The following is a 20,132-nucleotide window of genomic DNA, read 5'->3' on the forward strand; positions in this document are numbered from 1 at the left end:
AGATTTTACCTTATTGAAATAGTGCCATGTTGCAATATTGGTATATAACATCACACTGTCCAAGAGGATATGTCTCTGGAATTTTAATATCCTGAAACTTTTCAAAATTTTGCCTTTTTTTCACTCAAATTTTAGCCTAGAGAGCTGTTAACATCTTCCCCTCCCATGCTCTGGTTTTCTCCTTTTCCAGGCAGCTCGTGCATCAGCCTCGCTGATGAAGTGATGGCTTCATGCTGGTGGCAGGGACAGGAGGACATGAAGTACAAATGAATGCAGCCACCTGTGACATCCTGGCCCACAACAGGATCCCCCCAGTACTGTAAGGGGACACAGCTGTCCCCATGCACAGGACAGGGAACCTGACACAGATGTACGTGCATAGTATCATAGAACTATTTTGTTTGGAAGAGACCCTTAAGATCATCAAGTCCAACCATAACCTAACTCCAGCACTAAACCATGTCCCTAAGAACCTCTACATGTGTTTTAAACACCTTCAGGCATGCTGACTCCACCACTTCCCATGCTGGGTCCATGTGGATGCTGGTTTATAAATCAGTCACGCTTTTCGGCCCATGTACCCACAGGTGCAGAACCAGACACCCTGCACTGTGTGTGCATCCAGCTTGTATCTCCAGGCTGGCTGACCTTCCCAAACCCTACATGCAGCCATTGCATCGCCTAAAGGACACATCTTGGAAACCATGACTCTCAGGGCTGGGCGCCAGCGAGCAAGTTCAGAAGCAGAAATTCTCCCTGTCATGAAGATGCTGCTCTTTTATTGAGCCAGCCCCAGACAGACTGACAGGAAGGCGGTAGCATGGATTTCTGTCAGCAGCTCATGCTCGGTTGCTAATCAGATCAGAGGAGACTCGGTCACGATCCATTACCTGCAGCCCTGTGACTAATTCCTAATGAGGCCTCTCAGAGCAGAGGAACAATCCTGGGTAATTATCCCAAGAACTGCACTCCAGATTAGGCAGAAAACACTCAGGTGTAGCTTTAGAGGTCACTTTGTTCTGTGAGGAAGAGCTCTTGCCTTCCTCCCTTCCCTTTCATCTCCTTTGGCTTGGGTCTGGCCTCTCTCTGCACTGGGTTATGCCATGAAGCTCCATGAAACCCTCGTGTGGTTGACCCCTGAGGTCCTGTCTGCTCCCACCAGAAATCTCAGCCTTGTCCACCTTACATCCCCTATATCTCCTTAATTTTCCCTCTTCCTCCACCTCCTTCCCTCTCTTGGGTATCTTGCTTTTGCTCTTATTTTGTAGGATCAGATCGCCAATAGAGATCTATTGATTTACCTGCTTACCAGTTTCTCTGCCTATAAACTGAGCTGTCTGCTTATTTAGCAGTTTACCTAGTTATCTGATGTGTCATCCTTCATTTTTCATTACCAGCAGCCATCATAACAGTATATAAAACCCCTCAAATTGTTTATTGTTAATTAGGTAAGAACCACAACTCAGTGACTTAGATAATCACCGAAATAGTGAAAACCACCTGCTTATTATTTTTAAAGGCAAATAATAACAACAATAATAATATATCCACAACATGACTCAGTAAATGAAACTCAATTTCTGTGAAACCAAGATTAAAACAGCACTTGCCAAATTACACTCAAAGCAGAAGATGTAATGTAGCCCATTCATCTGAAAAATTAAAATTTGTGCAAGTACAAGGATTCCAGAAATAAAACCATCTGGGCAAATGAGCAATTAAATCCCACATTTCCTTATTTTGTCAAAAACTTGGGAATAACCATAGTAAATTACATGCCCAGTGAATTTTCTCCTTCTACTGAAGTTGACTTCTTGCTAACCAGCATGTATTTATTTATTAATTCAGTCATGACCTCTATCTGTTGACTTCTGGACTAGCTCCCCAACCGGGACCGAAGCCATGGCTTCTAGCATCTAAATAAAACCTCTGTGACTTTTCCCAAAGATTACTGTCATTAGAGAGCCCCAAAAGCTGATCTGCAAACCTCTTACGCAAATCATCAATTTGGGAGGGACAAAGAGACATGGACAGAATGTCACTTCAATATTAATGGAAAAGGTCAAATTTATTTATATCAGTGTGTGTGTAATACATAGAAATCATCAAAATTCAATAGCAGGGGGGCCCAGACACTTTGCTGGGGTCCAGTCTGTAGTTCCTTGTGCCTTAAGCTCAGTCCCTGTCAAGCCCTGGCTTTGCTGTGCCGAGCATCATATGAAGCCACCAGTTCTGCTTCAGGGAACTTGGAGCAAAGGCAATGATCATGGCAAACAGAAGAGTGGAAAAGGCTAGAAAAAAGGCCTCTCTCTCTCATTTCATCCCCCCGCTCCATGCCCTGTATCACCCTCTCCCTCATTCCTGAGCCCTACCTTGCAGGTGGAGTTTGCTCTCAGTGCTTTGCAGAAGGACAGAACTCACAGAGTCCAGATTGTCGTAGCTGTTACAGCCCAGGGGGCCAGTCCGAGTTTCTGTTACCTGTGGAGGAGGTAGAAGAGAGAGTGTTCCCATCACATCTTCCCCAAGCAGGTTCAGACCTTGTAATATAACAACCCCTTGTCACCAGCTGATGCAATCCCAAATACATCTTCCCTAATCAGGGAAAAATGCCCCACACTGGACCGACACAGCTAATGTTTGGCACCCTCACAAGCTGAAAAACTAGAGTGAATTCTATCTGCTTTCTTTATGGTACTGCATGTTATTCTGAGCTTGGCAAGGAAGTCCTGCAGATTGATGTTTCTCATAGAGGATCTCCACTGGAGAACATCAGAAGCCAGTAGAGGAATTATTCCCTGGCTTTCTCTTATTGGAAAGCAAGACACAGAGATGGATTGCCAGCCCACAATGGTGCCTAGAGCTCCCACAGCATATGTGCACACCATCCTTGTGCTGAGGATGGATGGAGGCACAGATGACCTGCAGTGCTGTTACTGTGGTTGTTGTCGTTGGTTTCCAGCCATGGAAGAGAGCTGCCCTTCCTGAATTCAGATGGGGTGATTATCTGCTGTCACTGTTTCAAAATCTCAATTCAATTTCCCATCCAGAAGGGAACAGACTCAGCCATGAGACACCACAGAACAATAACAAGAGCTGAAACCTTTCAGAAGTGGCTAACAATGACAACTCCATCCACATCACCTTCCCTGGAGTGAACTCTGCAACAATAAAATCCCTCCCCAGTATAGGATGATTGCTTCCAGAGAAGGCAGCCTTTGTCTGCAGAGCCATTTTCCCTATTTTGTATGCTCTGAGCAGCTCCCCTTCCTTCCTGCTGCAACCCTCAAGCTGTCTCTCAGTCCATTTCATTCCAGATGCCTCAATAATGCCACACTGAGTTTTTCACCTTTTCTTGTAGTAAATTCATCTGTGGGATGTTTAGCAGCCTTACACCTGCAAGAGGAAAATACTTTTGGGTTGCACAGGGTTTCCCATTTCACAGACCTGCTTTTCCCTTCCAGCCTCCATCTCTGATCTGGATTATCTGTTCCATCTCTCCCTTCCAGAGGTCACTGCCACATATTGTGGAAGTCTCCTCTCCTACACAACCATCACACTGAATGCCCACTTCTTTCCAGATATTACTGGCCCTAGGGAAATAAATTCTTCAGTAAGGTCCATAAGAGAACAACCTACCCCAGGAAATCATCCCTACCCAAAATCCCTACAGTATTTGTATGGACATACAATCTTCTTTGTCTTCCCAAGGCAAGACACAGTACCTTAATTGCTCCGGTAGAGATCTGGATCTCATGGAGTCTCCTCATGGTGCCATCACGGTCTACAAAGTAGGAGGAAGCAAGCTGGTGCAACGCTTCAACGCTCTGGGTAGCATTTCCCGACTTTCTGTCAAGGCGGCTTTTGTCCATGTACATGGTCAGGGCCTCCTCTCCTGCAGCAGAAAGAAAAGATTTCAGTAAGGCCCAAAAGGATGCCACGTCGGGTCATCTTCTCAGGAACACGATATCACATGTTGCACCTGAAGAAAGAAAAGTCCAATATCTAAAGTACTCTGAAATGAATCCACCTTCCTCACCAGAACCTCAGTTTTGTATATATGAGCCTCTTTCTCTATGCAGCCAGAAAGGCCAGGTCCACCACACTTGTAGATCAGCTCCAGTGAAGTGAGTAGATAACGTTTTGGACACTTATTATCCAGCGCATCTTTACCACAACTCTTGGAAAGTGTTCAGACCAGTGTCCCCCTTGAGGAACGCTTTTCTCCGTGGGCAGTGCCACGGGAATGACCCACACCTGACCAAAGGAGGTGCTGCTTTTATGCGGTTCTCTCTGACCTGATTTCTAGAAGGAGCAAACGATGATTTAAGCTGCAAATAGGACATAAGTACGTGGGTGAGCACAGAGGACAAACAAATGCTAGTTGTACCTCCTTAGCTTGTAATGACCACATAAAAGGGAAAGGGCAGGGGGCTGAGTGAAGAACAGCAATCAGAGGAAAGAGAAATTGGGAACATTAAGTTAAACCAACCACCCTTGCTCCTTTTTTTTATTCCCCTCTCCTAGAGTCTCATTTAGTGAACTTAAGTGGAAAGTGAAAAATACTATGTAAGATAAGGGATAACAGGTGATTTCAAGCCAGTAATCACAGCAAATCTGGGAGTGAAGTAGTTAAGACCTGATATCACCAAACATCCTAAACATTAGCAGAAACCTGAATCTAACAAAAGATATATGAAAAGGACACGAAGCTGAGAAGTAATATTTACCTAAAAGTTCAATTTGTGCTGCACGAGCCAGATTAAAATCCTGTTCATTCTTAACATAAAGCTGGCATTATAGAAGGAGTAAAAAGGTGGAATATCACCCTGCATTCTTAACATCTGAAGTTCTGATTTTAAAAAATGAAGAAAATATATACCCAGGGTAAGAATGTGTCATTTCTACATAGCTCTTTTAATGAGAAAAATAGTACTTGTTCTGATTGGATGGATGCATCTCTGATGAATACATTGCCTCCGGCAACGATAGCATGGTCAAAGAACAAAAATGCACCAGTTTTTAGGCCAAGAAATATTTCCCTTTTCAGCATTTTTGCCCTCCCCCCCCAGCTTTTTTTTAAAAAGAGATCAAGCTCATTTCTTAAAAATTCGTATTAGCTGAAATCATTCAATTTCTCAAAATAATTTATTTTACTGCACACATGCAACAAACAAACAAAACCAAATAAAACCACAACAACCCAAACCAAACAAACAAACAAAGCCCTCCCTTTTGCTTTCCTGGAAGTTTTCCAGCTTTTATCCAGAAGCCAAATGCCTAAAAACAAACCAAAAATATTCTGGCTGAAAATCAAAATAGTTTTATTGGATTTCAGTTTTTCAAGTGATATGTTGAATGTTGAGCCTTCAGCTTTTATATGAAAGATGGAAGTTTCTGGTAGAAAGAAGATGGTTTTCATCAAAGGAATTGATCAGTTGGAATCTTCTAATTGGCTTCACTGGAGCTAAGTGGAGAAGTTTGGCATGTAAAACTTAGTCACTTTAATATTTTGTTAAAAATTACATGCTATCTTTTGACAATGATCAAAGTTACTGTAGTAACAATATCATCATTGTCACTTCTCACAAAAACACCTTCCCCAGAAAATGACCAGCTTTGATTTCCTTTATCACCGTTAACATTATTCTGCGTTGAGACCTTAGCAGGGATCAAGGCTCTGTCACGTCAAGCTCCATCCACACAAGCAGCAGAAAGACGGTTCCTGTCCCCAAGGACTTAAAACCCACGTATCTGATGAGACACAACAGGTGTACGCAACAAACAGCCAAAGCACAAGGCAATAAGATGACTGTGATTAGTGCGAGAAAAGCAATCACTGCACACCAGACACCTGGCCGCTGTCACTGCGTTTTCAGGTGTCATCTTCAAGGTGGGTTTTACAGTTTTACAGCTGAAGGAAGGTCAGACTTTGGGAATTTTTGCAAGGCAACTCATTCACCCGCATGGCATTAGCCAAGAGGCTTGGGGTAAATTGGCAAGTGTTTGTTTTGAGCCAAAAGTTTTGTATCTCTCACATAACAGAAATATTTACCAGCATGGAGACACAGCGAATATAAATGATGTTTTGACTCCATTTCACAAGGTTGTGAAAGGAGAGGGAAGACTTGAGATAATTCTCCCCTTAGCTGCGGTTCTTAGAGGAACCTGTGGGATCCAGGTATCAACTCTTCAGTTCCACCAGTAACTGGAAAAAAACCCAGCTTTTTGTAGAAAAATATCATGTCTTCTTTTAACAGGCAAGGTGCAAAAATCAGAACCTTTTCAGTCCAGACCAGTTTGTTTTAGCAGAGGAACGCTGAGATTGGAGATCACTTGGACAGAGAGCAACAAAGCTGGTTTCTTTCACCAGGAGCTCCACCTTTAGCTTTGAGTCCTCAGACAACATGAAGCACGCAAAGAGCAGCTGAGACTGCTCCTTGGCATCAGACAGAAGAAACTTGTGCTCTAGTGCAATGGAGGTCAGTGATTTCCCCACAAAAACTGTCATTTTTCCTCCCTGAGATGTTTGGATCCCTCCACTGGGAGGAGGATGAAGAAAACAGGAAAGTAAAGCCCAAGATACTTTATTATATTGAGGATATTTGAGTGTCCTGAGGGACAAATACTATCCCAAGGACTGAAGGGTGCTGAGCAGAAATCATGTAGCTGAAAACCTGTTCTGTGCACATGTGTGCAGACCTGGAAAAGCACAGCATCCCCATAGAGAGTGTGCACAAGAAAGCAACCCTTAGATCAAGAGAGGTTAATAGACTTTTGCTGCATTATTAAGTCTTAATTTCTCATTTATTAAGCAGATGCTATATCCAAAGTTGTCTTTCCTTCAGGGCTTTCCCTGCAAATTGGCTCTCAGCTCTGTGTGCTCCATCCTGGAGCATGGATGCCCTCAAAATGACCCTTCGCCAATCCCTTTGTCAGAACTAAACTGGAGCAGAGCTGGTTTTTATTAGGCTCCTGGGGGACCCGACTGCTCTGTAGGTTGAAAGGCACCAGAGCTGTTCCCCATGTGACCAGGTGTGAAAATAGCTGCTGCATTCAGGTGGGCTGGCCTGAGCCATCACCCGGCCCCTGGGGTCTGGGCAACAGCTGGCATTTAAAAGCCAAACAATTTCCTGTGTGCTTGTCACTTGTTTGCAACCTAATAAGACATCAGGCTAAGTTTACAAACCACTGTAAATCCAAAGCAGAATTCTTGTAACTTTTCTGAGATCTGAGGCCCTGGGAGAGCAAGGATACCAGGACATGTCTGCTTTTATATCCCAGTGGTCTTGTTTAGCCCACAGACTGTGATTAGAGTCTGTCCTCTTTGCGTAATGCATGCCCAGCTACATCTACATTTTTTCTGGGACTGCCATTGCCAAGATAAATCCTTCTTTTCTCCCCCCACCATTGCTCACCATGCTCCAGGCTGATGGAGCATTTAGTACTCTTCTCCAACACCGGTTTTCGTTACAAACCTCTGCATATTTAAAATTGTTGCATTGTAAAATCAAGAGAAGAAACAAGCCACTGTGAATAATTCACAACCTCACCCAGGCAAAACTAAAAATATATTTTACCAAAGGTCCTTCTCATTTTCAATTTCCACAGATGTGAGTGGCAAGAAGAAAAAGTCATATCAATGGAATGAAAAGTAAATCCACAAAACCAACTCTTAACACCTTAGTGGACTTTTAATTAGCTGGTTTGGACTCTGTAAAATATGGTCCTGAAAAGTGATTTCCTCAGTAAAAAATGAGTTTCTTTGTGCAGACTTCATTAAGGACTGATGCAGACAGTCACTCCTACCTGCTTTCTCTCACATTTCTTGCTGATGGAGCAGACAGTTTGAATGCCTGGACTGGAATAGCAGCCTGAGGTTCTTTGAAGGACTTTTGCCACACAAGAGGCCATGTGACTTCAATGGAACCATGCCAATTTACCTACCACCTAATTTGTGCGTGAATCATATGCACACATCTAATCTCATCTACATCTCATCCTGCAGAATGCTTTGAGAACAGACAGATGGCCAGAAATTCCTCAAAGTTCACTACAAACTTCACAACGTGTCAGCACTGGAGGTCAGGTACATTAGAAGGAGCAATGACAACAAACTCCACTAAAATTAAAACCCTTTGCCACCACACAATCCTTCTTACAGATAATCTTTCTCAAAATAAAGGCATTTAAATGCATGCTCCAAAGGGTTAAAGAAAAGTAAAAATGGTACAAGAGAGGGTGGCAAAAAAAACCAAAACAAAACAGCAGCAAATAACAGAAGAGCTGCTGATTTCCATCCCCCCATGCCCCATTTTCAATGCTCAGAATTTGAAATTATGCACCACCAATAGCAATGCATGCACATGGATTAACAGCCCTACAGTCCTCTGTCTTATGGCATCACCAACATATTCTGCTTGCACACACGAACCTCTCTGCAGTCCTTGCAGATACACTTTGAATTTTACTTAACTACTGTTTTTTCAGAAGTCTACTCCATGTTACTGCTTTCACTTTGCATTCAGCACAGGCCTTTCTGTCCATCGCTTCCCCTGCTACCCAGCTCCTTGAACTCCCTTTTCCTGCAGCTCTTTAGAATTCCTCTAGTTCTAGCAAGAAAGGAAGGGGTTTTTTTTCCCCTCTGCATTTGGTTTCATTCTGAAAAAATAAAAAGAGGGATCAACACACTCTAGTGTCAAATCAAGGACAGGGGCACAGGAATGACAGACAGGCTCCCCAACCAAATGGAGCATGTTTATCTTGACACACACCAGTACCCACATGGTTGTCGGAGGAGCACAGGTGCTCACGTATCACAGATGCCGAACTCGCACACTTTGCGCTGTGAATTCATTTGCAAAGGCTATTTGTACTCCGGGGGTTTTCACACCATCTGATGAGGAGACAAGTTTCGGCTGAGGGAGCTGAAGCCTGGCTCTGTGCTACCAACCAGCCTCCATGCAACACGGCCAGGGTTTGCAGGTGCTCTCCAGTGCCTTCACCACCCCACCACCCACGTCAAAAACCACCCCAGGTTGCCACCTACCTCCCAGGGTGGCAGAGATGAGGATGTGGGTGCCGTATTTTTTGATGATGGTATCGATGAACTGTTGTGTGGTGGGTCTCCTGCCCAGGAGGCGGATGCTCCTCTGAAACTCAGGCATCAGGGGCAGTGGATTGTGGAGCAGGTCCCTCCGCTCGATGGCTGTGTTCCTCACCTTCCAACGGGCAAACTCCCTGTGAGACAGCACAGGAACACAACAGGGGTGAGGCTTCGAGTCCGGAGAGGCAGGGAGAGCCACCGAGGGCAGGGAAGGAGTATGGTGAAGGGGACAATCCTGTTGGACATCCCCACGTGGATACACACATGAAGCCACAAGGCTGGACAGAAGGGAAGGAGGAGGAGAAAAGGAAAAGTGAGACATTACTGTACAATAATGACACATGTTAAGGATCAGGGTCTAAGCTGATGAGGCAGCTTGGGAGGCTCCAGAGGTGTCTAGCAGAAGCTGCATTTCCCTATGAAGAAATCAGGCTGGTCCTTTCACCCTCACACACACTTCGGGTTCTTACACCTCTCCATAAAGCAGCAAATTCTGGTTTCTGTCAGCAAAAGAGCCGGTCGGTTAGACAAACTGTAGAGCTAGACCAGTCGATCATTGCTATATCCACCTGTCCGCTCTTGCAAAGCGAGGCTGAAGGAAACACACTTTCTCCAAACATATTAATCTTTCAGCATCAGGAGCAAAAGACCCTTTGAAAAAGATCACTTTGAAAAACAATATGCTTGATAAACCATCTAAAAGGATTGATTCAGAGGCCATGATGAAAATGGAGGCTTGGTTTTTTTTTTTTCTTTATTTTTTAAAACCTATGAAGTGATTCTCAAATCCCTTCTTTTAAACTGATAGCAACTGAAAAAAAAATAAAGTTAATGTTTTCAAAAGCAGCTCTTTATTGCAGATATCCATTTTGAAATGACACAAAGGGAAATGCCTTGAGAAAAACCTTGCACACCTGCCATCTAAAAATCAGGCCTCTATAATACATCACTAGCTGAGCACCCAAAAGATGAGAAACCTATTAATGTCCTTTGAAAAATATTGAGCAAGGCCTTCTTAAAAGGAAAGGATATTATTTATAACTGCTCTCCTACAATGCACCTGCACTATCTTAAGGTATCTCTCAGATAATCAAGTCACAATCTTCTCTGTCACTTTCCATTCGCTTATTCCTGTAACTTGTGTTTAAGACAAAAATTTCATTTAAATAATAGGAGTGACAATACCTGGCACTGATGCGGCACTTTCTATCAATGTGTGTCAACCAGCACCGGCGATCCCACTTTGCTGGTAGAGAACCTGACATGCAGACAGATTTACGAGATGCTGCAAGTCAGTTGCAAAGCCAGGATCACAAACCAGATTTTGTTTTTCCCCAAGGTTGATTCTACTCCCAGTCCACTTTAAGTGTGTTAGGTTATTTTACTTAATGCAATTATGCTTGCATTTATTTTGATTGCAGCCCATCACGACACCCCAGGCTGCCTAACAGCAGTTGCATTCATTAAAACAGCGAAGTGCCAGTTTTGTACTTCAAAATACCTCCTTACACCTGAGCTAATGCCCCATTTACCACTCCTAGGCTTTCACAAGCCAAGTAAAAATGCCAAATCAGAACACCATATCCTAAGAGTCATTAGTGTCAAACCTTAAAATCCACAGAAACATTGGTCTTTGCTAGAAAAACACGTCAAAAGGCCAAAATCAAACAAACCCAACCCCCAAAACCCCCCATCTTAATACCAGGAGTGGAGAAAACAGACCGTTGGCTCCAAAGTCTACAGGTGAGTCCAATATGAATGTCCATCTATTCCCCATATGGACTAGAACAGGTTTTTTGCTCTGCTATCCCAGAATAACGTAAAAGTCCAGTACTTAGTATCTGTGGAGGTGCTATGTGAAATGGAGACAAAGCATCATTTATATCCACTGTGTCATCACTCCTGCAGTACACAAACCCTTGGCAGAACCCACATCTAAAACATTATAGTGGATGTGGATTTCCACACAGTTCTTGCCTAAACCATCCCTCCCCAGGGCTTCCTGCTCCTAGGGCGTATCATTGAGGAGAAAGCCCACTTCTATTATACTCTCCAAACGCTTGCCTGTGTGGCTTTCGTAGCTGATGAGAAAAGCTGAGCAAATACGTTATGATGAATAATTTATGCAACTAGCTTAGATGTTTATCTTCTGCTCATAGAATATCCATGAACCAGTTGCAATTCCCTCTAATTTATGCATTATTTGAATTTACTCAGTGACATTTCTCAAGCTTTTTTTAAGGTTTTGCATAATATTTGGCTGCATTCTTTCTTTGCATGTTGTTGATTGGTTGGGATTGGTCATTAAATGATATGGTATTGTTAAGCTTCCTGATTAATGACCACAAATACATTTTAAACTTGGCTTCCCCAGTTCCAGAATATTTTACATTGAAACTAACTCTTTAAATACTAGCAATCTTCCATGCAACCTATAGAACTCTGTGCTATAATATGCACCTGAGGCCAAGATTATGGTACAGTTTTGGAAAATAGACTCAACACTAATGGACATGCCTAGTGAAATCACCTAGAGTTATTGAGGTGATTAAAAAAATAGTAAATATATATACATATATATTTGCAGTGAACAGTATAGCTCCAGCCTTAGGGAATTATCCAGCCTGTAACTCCTGAAATTAATGAAGAAACACCTCCAAGGACATGTTTCCTATTAGCTTTCAGTACTAGACTTAATGGCATTTTCTGCAGAAGATGTTATTGATCAACAGTGAATCCATGGCACCAGGCTAGATAAGCAAACTCACCACTGAATCCTTGAATCTGTGAGTCTTTGGAGGATCTACAAAGGCCTTGCATTCATGGACAATGTGTGCAAAAGGGAACTGAGATCTTTTCTTCCAGAAATAATTCTTGAATGCCATTTCACTGACCATTGCTTCTCAGAAGCGTCAGTGACACCACAGTCTCAATGCCACTGCCCGGAAGCACAGGTGTGGCCTCTCCAGATCTCAAGTCACTTTATAAAAGAAATATTGTGCTGTTGCTCATTTTCCAGGTGCGAAGACTTGGCCAGGGTTATGGTAGCACCCCATGATACAGTCAGGATTAGTAGAGTCTTCTGACCCTTGGGAAATCCTGAGCAAGGACCTGAACTTCTGCCAGTGGGGAAGCTTTTAAGGGCTTCGCAAAGAATGATAAACCTCTTAGCAAGGAGGGAGAAGAGCCTGGATCCCTGATGCAGAGACGGGATAAGGAGAAACTATGACCTAACGTCTGAGTAGTGCTGGAGAGGCACTTGTTTGTGCTTTAATGTCTCGCCAGCGCAGACAGCCCTAATGTGGAGCGTACCCAGGAAAATGCCTGCCAGGTCAGAGGAGGGAATCTGCTCTCTAATGTCTGCTGAAAGCACTGAAGAGCCTCCTCGTCTGATGGCTGGAAGGGGTAGGAAGTGCTAATGCCTAAAGGGGGAGGGAGGCGAGAGAAAATAGAATGATGAAGTACCGCCTCAGGGAGGCAGATGCGTATTTCAGGCCTTCCACCCTGTCGCAGTAAGGGGATGCATTTTATTTGTATGTGGTTATATCTGAGAAAATATTTGCCCCTTCAGAGTTTGCATTAATGAGCTCACCATCAAGGCCACACACGTTAGACAGAGGGAGTCACTAGGGATGTCTCAGTGCTCATTAGCACTATGACCCATCCAGGGAAACAGAAAAAAGGGGGAAAAGCATTGAAAAGGGATGAAAAAAATCAGAAGTCTGGAGTGGGTACATCACACCCAGACCCCCCCACTGCACCAGCAGAGAGGATGGGAGAATCCAAGAGGATGAGCATCTCTAGCCTAGCAGAGGAGTCTGAAAGAGAGACGCCATCGGAACAAATTAAATCCCCCATATTCAAATGGTCAAGACAAGCAAAGGACGTTAAGCGAAGAAACAAGTTCAGTACAGACCTCAGGGGCTGGTGCTTGAAACCAAAAAGAAATTAAATGCATTAAGCAATGATCAAGATGGACTCTGTTTGAAAAGGAAAAAAAAGCAGTGCAGGAAGACACCGAACAAAGCTGATAACTGTCATGCTAACTAGAACACTCCAACAGCTCCTGTTGCTGGATCTATCAGCTGCAAGGCAGTTGGTCCATCCCACTCACGGTGCACACCCAGCAAACAGGACCAGTGCCACAATCATCAAGACAGACATTTTTTGAACACCCCTATGTATGTTGCAAGTAAGTGTTATTAGCTGCTGGAGTGAGTGTGATCCAAAACAGACAGATTTTAGTCCCTGCCCAGGTATAAACAAATTTTGTGTTAGCATCAGGAACTTAGCCCAAAGCCCTCCAGAATCGTCTCAGATGCTCCTATGCCACAGCAGTTGGTTTGGGGGTTCTGTTTTGTTTTGTCTTGTGTTTTGTCTCAGCCTAATTGTCCCTATCATGGGCTGCCCACAGTAATAGTTATCTTAAATCCTCAGGGCGGTATCTCTTCCAGGTTTCTGTGAGCCCTTGACTCTGCAAACAATGCCATGGGGACAGGATCCGAGCAGGACAACAGCACTATAATGCTTATCTTTTACTGCCAGATCTAGCTTAATGGGAGTCTGCAGAGGGTATCTGTGATTATGGTGGGGTCAGTGATGTTTTATTTCTAGTCTGTGCCCTCAAAATGCCAGACAGCCCCAGGCTGCGCATTGCACTGTTCCTTCAGCCGTTTCCTCTGCAGCTTGGTGTCTTTGTCTAGGCCAGCATGAAGAAGTCACTCTTCAAAGCTGAGCTTTTCAAGAGACCTATAAGAGTTAGTTTGCTGTGAGGGTTTGGCACTCAGCTCCCCTAATCTATTTAAGAAAACTCCAGTCCATACATTCAAACTAGTTTCAAATTAAACAGAGCTCTGCCACTTAAAAAAAACCCCACAAAAATCTAATACCAGAGGAATATGAAAAAGAAATCACTTAAGCTGAAAGCCTGACAGCATTTTACATAACAACTAGGCAAGCAGACAGGCTGACATATGACAGCTGGCAGGTGAATATGACAAATAAATTGACTATTGATCTATTGATAAATGCTGTGCTGTCTGCAGCATTCCTAAAGGGGCATTTACCTGGATAGGACTGAACCCAAGGAGAAGACCATCACTGTCTGGATCATTCACCAGAATCATATGACAGAATTAAAACAGCAGTCTTGGACTACTTACTCCTTCACCTGTCTCCACAGGACAGTGGAAGAAGCTTCTCTTGCTTTTTCCTTGGTCTACACTTGGCCATGTACTTGGTATTGGCTGAGGTGTCTGAAACCGCAGCTAATCCCCCCTTTTTGTGCAACTGTTTCAGCTTGTTGGATTTTCCTGTTATAAACAGAGTTTTGTTTTCAATTCTCTGATATTTTTTCTTAGAAGTATTAAGTTGTTACAGGGTTAAAAACTTGGAAGTTTATGGCTTGCCTTTTTTTTTTTTTTTTTTTTTTGTAGGGGAGATTTAGATAAATAATAGGTCCAGAATGACAGGAAGTTTGCAAGAAGCAAAAAGAAAGAACATTACTTTAGTTAGCAGGATTTCATGTGACCTTGAAAGTATCTTGGTAAACACATTGTTCCAGCACCAAATTAAAACCCAATCAGACAGACATGACTCCGAGTCTTGTGTTCTCTGTTAGGATGGGACTACATGTGGGTTGCTTTACAGGCAACAAGTAATTGTGGGGTACTGAAAGGACTGATTTGTTTAAAAAAAGATGAAGCTAGGATAAATTTATTACTAGAAAGTCAAAGGAGAGTGATTCAGCAAGGTAAGTACAAGTTAAAAGACAGGTCATTAAATTTGTTCATTATTAAGTTTACTTATTATTAAATTTGACCATAGACAGGACGTGGCTATGATTCCTAGCTCAGACTTCAAATATAAACATAGCTACCATTACAATAATATAACCACAAGCAGACACAGCTGAGTAGGTTATTACCCCTTCAACGTGAACAGGATCACCTCTGAGTTACATACAACTAACAGGTAATAACTTCTAAACTTCTGCAAAGAGTCAACTCACCAGCTAACTTCATCTATTCATCTGTTCCCACATTTCACCTGAGCCAACTTCTATAATTCCCTTTCATCACACGCATCAGGTTACAGCACAAACTGTTTGTGGGACATTTATTCCCCTCAACTTTCCCCATAATGTCCTTTGTGCAGATTTAATGCAAACAGCACCCACCTTGGGCACTAAACATACCCATTTCAACACCAGCCTGCTTAAGCCTCATCCACCCCGGACACTTGCTTGTAAATAGTTCACATTACTGTTAACACCATTTCAGCTGTTTTGAGCATTGGGCTGACGGCGCTTCTAAGCCACTACCATTTACACAGTGCTTGATACTCCGTGCTAGAAGCCAGAGTGACATCTCTACAAGAGCTCCCAGCGTTGTTAACACTGCAGCTTAAACATTATCAACAATAGAAATAAAACAGCAACTGAGCAGAACATTTCCTAACAGTTTACCTAAACCAGACATGGTTTATTAAGCTACTGAGGAAGATGTTCTAACAAGCTGTGGGGTCCTGTGTTCCAAACACTGGAATGGACAATAGAGACACCCAATCCTTGCTTCATTTCTTGAAGATACAGGTGTGTGGACAATAGGCTTTTTCCCCCCTTATTTTAGCTGTAGCAAGATGATCACCTTAGCTCCAAGCTTTGCTCTTTACTTATAATGATTCACAGCTAACTCATATGAAAAAATACATGAAAAATGTGGACTTGAACCTAAATTTCTCATGCTACAGGCTGGGTACCTGGCTGCTGCACTACTGGCAACTTAAGCACAGCATTTGCCAATACCGGGAAAGTAAGTATCGGAAATTTAGCCTTGTCTTTTTTTCCTCAAAGAACACAAAATCTTCTCCAACGCAGCATGCAACCATGTTGCAAAACTTGAACTGTTGTCAGAAAATGGACCGATCATCCCCCTCTGGTCAGTTGTGCTACTCACTTGGCAAGGGCTCAAATTCACCTTGTCAGGAGGAGGTGTTTAAATACAAAGCCTCTCCTGCCTTCTATATCCAGCAGCACCCTCAGGACAGTCCTGTCACAGCCACCTGGGCACAGGTAGCAGCTTGTGGGCTCAGCAAGAGCAGGCGGTGATGGGACAGCTGTCCCCTTGTCCCTGAGTAATTCTCAGCTGATGGAGACACCACTGATGGTGCTGGTGGGCGGCTTGGATGCCTAAAGACAGCCAGTTGGCAAAGCCACCTGTTTCCATCAGAGAACTTTTGCTGCAGGCCAGTTGAGGGGCTTTTGTTTAGGTTTAGTGAAGAGAGTCCATGCCCTTCCTTGCCAGGGAATAACCTTTAGACGGAAGGGCATGCTCCAGGCTGCGTATAGAGAATATGTAGAGAAATCCTGACTTGCAGAGATGCAACAATCACTACTTGGTCCTAAAGACATACCTAGATCCAACACATGACCACCAGCCTCAGAATAACCCAGGAGATTTGATGAGGACTAGCACCCTTCATCACCCACGCCATTGCAAGAGGTCTTGAAGAAAGTGTTCACAAGTCCATGGCAGAGGTACAAGAGCTGGGGCTCAACAGCCCTTTGGTTTCTAAGCTGTTCTGTTGCCCTCAGGCCACTTGACAAGGGTTGTTCTTTTAACAGTGACACCCAGCAAGCAGAGATACACACAGTGGCCACACGCAGAGACTGTCCCTTCTCACTACAGGATTCAGGTGGTAACTGGGCCTGAAATCACTAGCAAAGGGCACAAGGTAAGAGGTGAGGGGCTAAAACAAAAAATAGGCTGCCAGAGCATAGCTGCAGTAAAATTCAAACCATCCACAATCAGAGACATTAGTGTTTTGTTCAAGATTAAAAAACCAAAAAATCCACAACCAACCTGTCCCCAAAAGCCCGTGACATTGCAGATTTACAGTAAAATTGAAGAAATTTTCTCTAGGAAAAAGGTGACCCATTTCCTCAGACTACATCTCTCTTTAGCAAACTGAGAAAGCCTTGAACATTCCCTGGTTGCTCCAAAACCTCATTTCATAAAAAAAATCAGTTTTCATGTATTTAATTTTCAGTCCTAGTCATGCCACTTTCAAACTCAGACATGTTTTGATGGAGGAAATAAAGAGACTACAATAAAATAAAAATTCACAAACTCTTGAAGACAGACCATCATTTTGCATGCTGCAAGGTGGCCTGCAATAAAAAGACAACTATGCTTTTTCTGCAACATTTCATAAAGGAAAAGCTTTATTTTTGTCCTGCCCTATCCAGGGAACAGGGACTAATGAATGCAAAAGTTTTTGTTTTCTGGGAGCTGTTTGTGAAGTACTTGGTTATTCAGGTACATGCTTTGCAATTTCCCAATCATGAGCTACATTTCCTTTAGCTGTTATTTGTGACTTTGGTACATAGATCTCAAAGCATTTGTAAAGAAATATGTCACTATAGACAGAGAAATGAAGGCAGCAAGATATGAACAACTTTTCCAAGGAAAATATCCAACACAACCATGAACAAAATTAACCCAGATCTAGAGGCTGGCCAAAGGATTTCACCAGCAAGTGCTAAAGTAGATGGTGGTGTCATCATCTTCTACAAAGTTATAGGACCCCAAAGGCTGTCAAATCAATCTAATGAAACACAAACCATGTTGATCGCAGACTCTCTTGTGTTCAAATCAGCAAAGAAGAACGTGCCAGATGGTTTGCAAGAAAGGTTGAAGACATCTTAATGCCTCCAGCAACACCAGGCTGTACCCCTTCAGGTTGTCCCTGCCTGAAATCCTGCAGTTTTATAAATATACGGTAGCCAGATAACACAGGGGACTGTTTTAGTGGAAAATGGCCCACCAGAATGCTGCATTAGCTCACTGAGCATGGTGCAGGGAGGGACTTCAGAGAAATACTGGTACATGCAAACTGCCCAGCAGCATGCACAAAGCCACAAAATCACCTGTCCACACAAATCACTTAATTCAGCTACAAAGCAAAATCCACTCATGTTAAGATCCAGATGTGAGGTTCAGCTCTTGGAGACATTGAGAGCAAAAACTCCTCAACTTCAGTACAGACATCGTCCAGCCCCACGTACAGAGACAATCTCAAAGCCCAGTGGGTCTCTGAGCTTCAAAATTTTGAGTTTGGGACAGAGGCTGGAGCTGAGCCCTGTATACAAAGGACACAATCCATGCCTCCATGCCCCCCCCTGAATACAAAGCTCTCTCATGTAGGACAGGATAAGCCCAGCTGCAAAGATTTAGAGCCTCACCATTCATGATCTGTTTAGGGGGAAATAGAAGTCAGCTGTATGGGGAGGTGTGGGGTTTTATTTTCCTCTTTTTCTTTCTTTCTGTTCTTTAGTAAGAGCTCTTATATCTCAAATTTTCATTTTGCCTTGGCAAGTATTTGCTATGTGCTTCTATCGTGGCTCACGAACCCTTTGCTGAGTCTGAGTGGCAGCTTCTATGAGATTGATTCTTTCCCTCTTGCCTGTGCTGCCTTCTTTCACTATAGTCCTTTTGGATTGTGCTGAGTTAAAGTCAGGCTCTGTCTGAGGCAAGGTATTGGAAACTTAGTTTGAGGGGACCAGATGCCACAGAAAAGCTGAAGAGAAAACTCATGGCAGTTTCAGGAAGTAAGGACTGGGCAAAGCAAAAGCACCACCTCCTATGCCAGCTAAACCAATGCATAGGGCTGAATAAGGGTTTATGTGCTATTGCACAGCCGAGCTTCTGCTCAGAAATAATGAACTGGACTCCAGAATTTTGAAGCACATGTATATGTATATATTTATCTACTGAACAAAATAACAATATTTGCCATGCTTTTTATTTGCCTTCTGGGTTTTGAAATTTAAAGACTCATATTTTCTGGCTTTTCTTTGCAATCCTAAAAGGCAGCCTAGTCTTATTTTTTTAAATGGAAGTTGTGAGTTATACAGTAATATGACTTGAGCCTGGAGTACTTAAAGAAGACAGGAAAAAAGCCACTATGAATCCCCCAACTTGTACAAATACTGGAGGGAACAAATAAAAAAAATCTGTGCAGGCCGGCAGGGAGCTGGTCCCAACGTTTCCTGCTACAGACTGGAAAACACACAAGTCCCAGTGCCTGAGCAAGTGTCAGGAAGCAAGGGGGCAGGTCAAAGTCTGCTCCTTGTTGTGGGCTGGCCAGTGATGGGCTGGCTAGTTACCCAATGGGGTACAGCTTGACCCTCTCCTGGACCAGGGCAAGCTGCCAGGGGAGTTGAGCTGCTGCTCAGACTAGCAGGATGCTTTTTAGCTCTCCCCTCCACACCAAGGCACCCATTTTCCTTCTTTCTCCTGCTCTTTGGTGGAATTCCTTCCTCTTTTCATGCTTCCCAGCCCTTTTTTTCTCTCTCTCTTTTTTTTTTTTTTTTTTTTTTTTTTTTTCCCCACTCCACCAGCTGTTGCATAGTGCTGAGCAGTACAGATTTAGGGTCCTACAGACCACATTCTTGCAGCAGGACATAGAACCTGATGTAAACTTCAACTTGTTCAGGGAAGGGCTGTTGCAAGGCTAGTGGTGGGGAGAGAGGCATCCTAAAACTGCCTCCGGTGGGAGGAATCAATTATACCGTCCTGTACAAGAGCATCACCCAGAGGTCTCCACAATAAGTGCATGTTTATCTCAAATACCGTCTCTGCAGCAGACCTGTCCCTGCTCCTCGCACTGTTACTCACAAAGCCCAGCTGCTGGCGAATTTGCTGATCTCTGAATAGGAGAAGCAGCAGCAAGGTGTCTTTTTTGCAGCTCTGATATTGCTCCTGTTTTAACTTAACTCCCAGCAGGAGATGTCCTGGGTATTCCCACTTCCCTGTGCCTCATCCCCCTGCCTGCCCATCTCCTCCTGCCCCCCATATCCTGGTGTTTGGAAGGGCAGGTGGTGCCTGTATTTAAAGCCTCAATCTTCCCGGGCACTGAACCGTTACGAGCTGCGCACTCATCAGCAGCGCCGAGTCTCACTGACTGATTGTTTTCTGATTCTGTTTGGCATTTTATCCTGGCTGCATAGAAAACTTATTATAAAATC

The 20,132-nt window shown here is 43.5% G+C and overlaps 1 protein-coding gene across 1 annotated transcript in view; it reads right to left on the minus strand.

The window, feature by feature from the left end:
* BRINP1 (BMP/retinoic acid inducible neural specific 1) overlaps positions 1-20,132 on the minus strand; it is an 80,619-nt gene that overhangs the window by 16,340 nt on the left and 44,147 nt on the right. The window contains exons 3-5 of the mRNA XM_082067519.1: positions 9,047-9,237; positions 3,723-3,892; positions 2,373-2,478 (exon numbers count right to left, since the gene is read on the minus strand). Of these exons, the coding sequence (XP_081923645.1) occupies positions 2,373-2,478; positions 3,723-3,892; positions 9,047-9,237 (467 nt within the window). The remainder of the gene's footprint in view (positions 1-2,372; positions 2,479-3,722; positions 3,893-9,046; positions 9,238-20,132) is intronic.

Source organism: Streptopelia decaocto (assembly GCF_964273445.1).
Source record: "Streptopelia decaocto genome assembly, chromosome: 17".
NCBI lineage: Eukaryota > Metazoa > Chordata > Aves > Columbiformes > Columbidae > Streptopelia > Streptopelia decaocto.